General features: G+C 44.6%; 1 protein-coding gene across 1 annotated transcript in view; it reads left to right on the forward strand.

Annotated features, from left to right (window-relative positions):
- The window catches only part of LOC103479269 (C2 calcium-dependent domain-containing protein 4C-like), a 2,991-nt gene extending 961 nt beyond the window's left edge, over positions 1–2,030 (forward strand). Inside the window, exons 2-3 of the mRNA XM_008433622.2 lie at positions 107–864; positions 966–2,030. Of these exons, the coding sequence (XP_008431844.1) occupies positions 133–864; positions 966–1,517 (1,284 nt within the window). The 5' untranslated portion in view covers positions 107–132 and the 3' untranslated portion in view covers positions 1,518–2,030. The remainder of the gene's footprint in view (positions 1–106; positions 865–965) is intronic.
- The last annotated feature ends 2,071 nt before the right edge of the window (positions 2,031–4,101 follow it).

The following is a 4,101-nucleotide window of genomic DNA, read 5'->3' on the forward strand; positions in this document are numbered from 1 at the left end:
AAATTTATAATTTTTTATTATTTCTTTATTGGAACGCATTAAAATTACTCTGATATTTTTGTCTGCTTCGGTTTCATTTGTTGTCTTCTCTGTCTCCATCGCTAAGCCGTGAGCTGAAGCATCTGAGTGGGCATGTGGTTGCTGGAGAAGCTGCGCAGCTCTGTGGAGAGCAGTGGGACTCATTCCCAGCCCCCGCAGACGACGGAGGCCATTCCCGTTGCTGTTTATGCCAATGTGCTGACCCCCGAAAGGATCCCTGATTTCTTCATCCCCCCCAAACTCATCTGCTGCCCCCCTGAGGAGTCTACCAGCCCAGAGCCCAAGCCTCGCATCAATCTGAGACCCTCCTCCTCTGACAACGCTATCTGCAGCCAGAGCCCCCGAGCCCGGAGCAGCAAGGGCATCTGCAGCCCTCGCCTGTTCTCCCGCAACCTGCAAAAGTCTGCCAACCGTCACATCATCCAGATAGAGAGTGCAGACGAGCCGGGCGCCGGGACAATGGACAAGCACGCTGYGGACGTTAATACCAACGCTGACCCCCAGTCGCAGACTGCGATGTCTTTGCCGTACGTCCCTAAAGCTCAGACCTCCTATGGCTTCTCCACCTTGGTAGAATCTCCTCACACTAGACGCAAGGAAAGCCTGTTCCACAGTGATCCCAACAGCCCCCTCAACTCTCCAAGCTCCCAGAGGCGCTCCCAAGGGGGGACTCTGCTGGCCCCAGCTGACCCCAATCCTTATCGCTACTTCAGTGGAGGAGAGAGCGACACCTGCTCATCCGCTGAGTCTTCCCCATTCAACTCCCCCCTCCTCTCCAGGTCTGCTTCCCTACTTCGATCTATAACCCAGGAAACGCAGGCCAAGGTGATCACTTCTGCTTGTTTTAGTCAGATGATAAGATTATCTGAGCTAGAAGTAAATCCTTCGTATATTTACCTGCTGCTTTTTCATTTGCCCCCCCAAAGGTATCTCGTGCAAGACGCTCCCTGGCTCGCCACAGTTCTCTCTCCACTGACGAATGCAGCTCCGCCGACAACAGCCCCAACATGCAGCGGCGCCGCACGCGCTGCCCCCCCTCTCCTGCCTTCCGAGGAGCCAAAGCCGGCAGCTCCAGGGCAGCAGCCTCGGATCTCCTGCAGCGTGAGCATACCATCAACCTCCACAAGGGGGGCACCCTGAGGCTGAGCACCCACTACGACCCCGAAGCCGCCCGGCTAAGGGTGCGCGTGCTCGCCGCGGAGGCCCTCTACAACARGCAGACGGACCTGAAAAGCATTAACTGCTGTGTGGCGCTCTACCTGAACCCCGGCAAGCAGCAGAAACAACGGAGCACCATCATCAAGAACAGCAGGAACCCGGTGTTCAATGAAGACTTTTTTTTCGATGCATTGCCCCAGGCACAAGTGAAGAATCTGGCCATGAAGATAAAGGTTGTGAACAAAGGAACCAGTCTGAAGAGAGATGTGCTTCTGGGTGAGAGGGAGGTGCTGCTGAGTGAGCTGCTCGCAAACCTCTAGGGAGACCTTGTCAAGGCTCCAGTGAAAGCGAGCGGCTCGCCTCCCCTCCGCCGACCTTTTCATCCCACCCTTCCGGATACTGGGCAAGAAGCAGCATACCAATGACCAGGGAGCTGCATCTTGCACACGGTGTTGTGTGTGTCGACAGAGTCCCTCTTGTCACGACTAGTTAAGCTTAAACAGAGACACGCAGACWTACTTTAAGTGCTTGCTGGTATGTGAGCATTGTGAATGGCAGAGCGGTGTTTGTGTATTTTTCTTGACRCGCTGACGTTCCAAAAAGGTGTTGCCCCGTTCTGATGTAGCTCTTCTCRGTTCACATGTCTAACTTGAAGTTGTATTTTTGTAATAAATCTACTCTATTATTGCGTGCAAAAGTTTTGCATGTCACTGTGCAAATGATACATGCCTTYGTGTACTTGAAAGACTGGATTTGAAAGACTCCTATTGTAAATATGACTGGTGCAATGTGAGAAGTTCCAGAACTTACCAATAAAGAGCACACTAAAAATACGACAAGATGATTTTTTTTTTTATTCCAATTTGCAACATTATCTCTTCTCATTTTGTCATTTCTAAGGACCAATGAAGGACATTAACAATGGTTCAAAATCCTCTTTTTGCGCCAACAAAAGCTTCCTGTTTTCGCGAACAGAGGCTGCGTCCTCTGAGACTTGCAAACTCTGGGTGTCATTTGGTGGGGCTTTTTAGTGGTTCTCCACAAACAATATTGTCTCTTTGAGCGCCCAAACTCCCTGTTTAATTTTAAATCCACACATCCAATTCAGGCATTCCTCTAGTGAGTTTTAAACTGATGATAAAGGCGGCAATCACACAGAACATCCTGCTTAGACGATAATTAATCTACACAGACTGATGTCCCTAGCATTTCAGTTGATAAATGGAAATCTATTTGTTCCCGTACACCACATGTACAGACTGATCCATGCAGAGCAACACAGAACATTGTGCTAATGTGGGCGTCATGCGTCCTCTGCTGGTGAAAGAGCAAAATGACATGTTGAGAGCTTTGAAATATTAATAAGCAATTCAAGCCATTTTACTTGCCTTGTGTGAGGTTAATTGGACATCTTGATATTTTATGRCCCACAAAGACATTACAACCCTGGGACAGAGGTGGGAAAGAAATCACATTTTTAAAAAAAGTAAAAATTGACTTTCAGAGCATTTCAGGCTTCTGCCCCTGGGGTGATGTTTYACCAACTCCATTAACTTCTGAAGTACAGAAATAAGTCTCAACAAGCACCCATTTGGGACATGTTCGTCTGTGACTCTGAAGAAGCTTAATTTCCTACAGACTGGAGAGCAAAAGGATAAAACGGGAGAAATACAATCTTTTCGACTGTAGTTCAAAGTTTTGTGATGTAAAGTGCGAGAGAGAGAGCTYGTGCACTAGGAACGTAAAAACTTTGCTGAGATATGGCTCAAAATAATTTGAAACAGAATTGCTTTTAGTGAGCGCTATGGCACCTGCAACTGGGAGTTCAAAGAATATAGATAGATACTGGAACAATTAGGACATCTTGGAGGAGGAGTTAACACTTTCTGCCTTGCAACAAGAAAATCCTGGGTTTGAATCCTGACCTGAGGACAGAAACCAGTCTCTCATGGACAAACAGATATGGAAAAACGATGGACGCCATAAATAAAATACATTTTACAAATTTCAATGTGTGGCTTTCATTTGAATTTCTACCTGAGTAAATACTATAGAGCAAGCTTTCGTTGCTACCACAGCTGAAAGTCTCTGAAACTATTCACCCTGCCGTCTTTGTAAAACAACTCCAGCTCAGGCAGAAAAGATGGAAAATGTCAGTGAGCATCATATATTGAGACTTTGATTTAGACCATTTTATGGCTCTCGTTCTGTATGGGTCCCTGATTTGCTGGAAGGCGAAACTTCAACCCAGTCTCAAGTTTTTTTGCTGCCGTGAAAAGCTTTTTCTTCCATTGTTTTGTCTTTTTCTTCATCCATCATCCTATTCCTATAACTGKGAATTTGTTCCTGCTGAAGAAAAGCTTCCCCATAACATCAGAAATGCTCTGGCAACAATTTCAACAAATAGAAATTGTGTTTTCAGAATGTTGTGCAATGTTCTGCCACACATAACATTTTTGATACTTTTATTTTCCACATTTTTTACTTTTTGATTTTCTGTAATTTTCATATATATATATGTATCATATATTGTTGAGCAGATAAAGTAGTACTAAAACTTTTTTTTTTCTTACCAGAAAGACAATTTGGGATGTATGGATATATTTTTCTGATCACAAAAACAGAAAGCTGTGGTATGAATGCTAAAGTTGCACCTYCTATCAAATCTACTGAAATCAGCAGGTTTATCTTATATTTTGGAGAAAATTTGCCTATGTAAGCAAACATAACAATTAAAAATTGTATACAAATGTAGCAGTGAGAGTTTTTCTGTAATATTTCAGCTTTAGTAAAAATGTGTTTCTTTTATCAGGTTCTAAAACATATGGTTTGTTATGTATCTCCAATGGTTGTTGTATTTTTACTAACGGTTTATATTATGCAAGCCCAAACATTCAGATAAAA

Source organism: Poecilia reticulata, linkage group LG17 (assembly GCF_000633615.1).
Source record: "Poecilia reticulata strain Guanapo linkage group LG17, Guppy_female_1.0+MT, whole genome shotgun sequence".
Taxonomy (NCBI): Eukaryota; Metazoa; Chordata; class Actinopteri; order Cyprinodontiformes; family Poeciliidae; genus Poecilia; species Poecilia reticulata.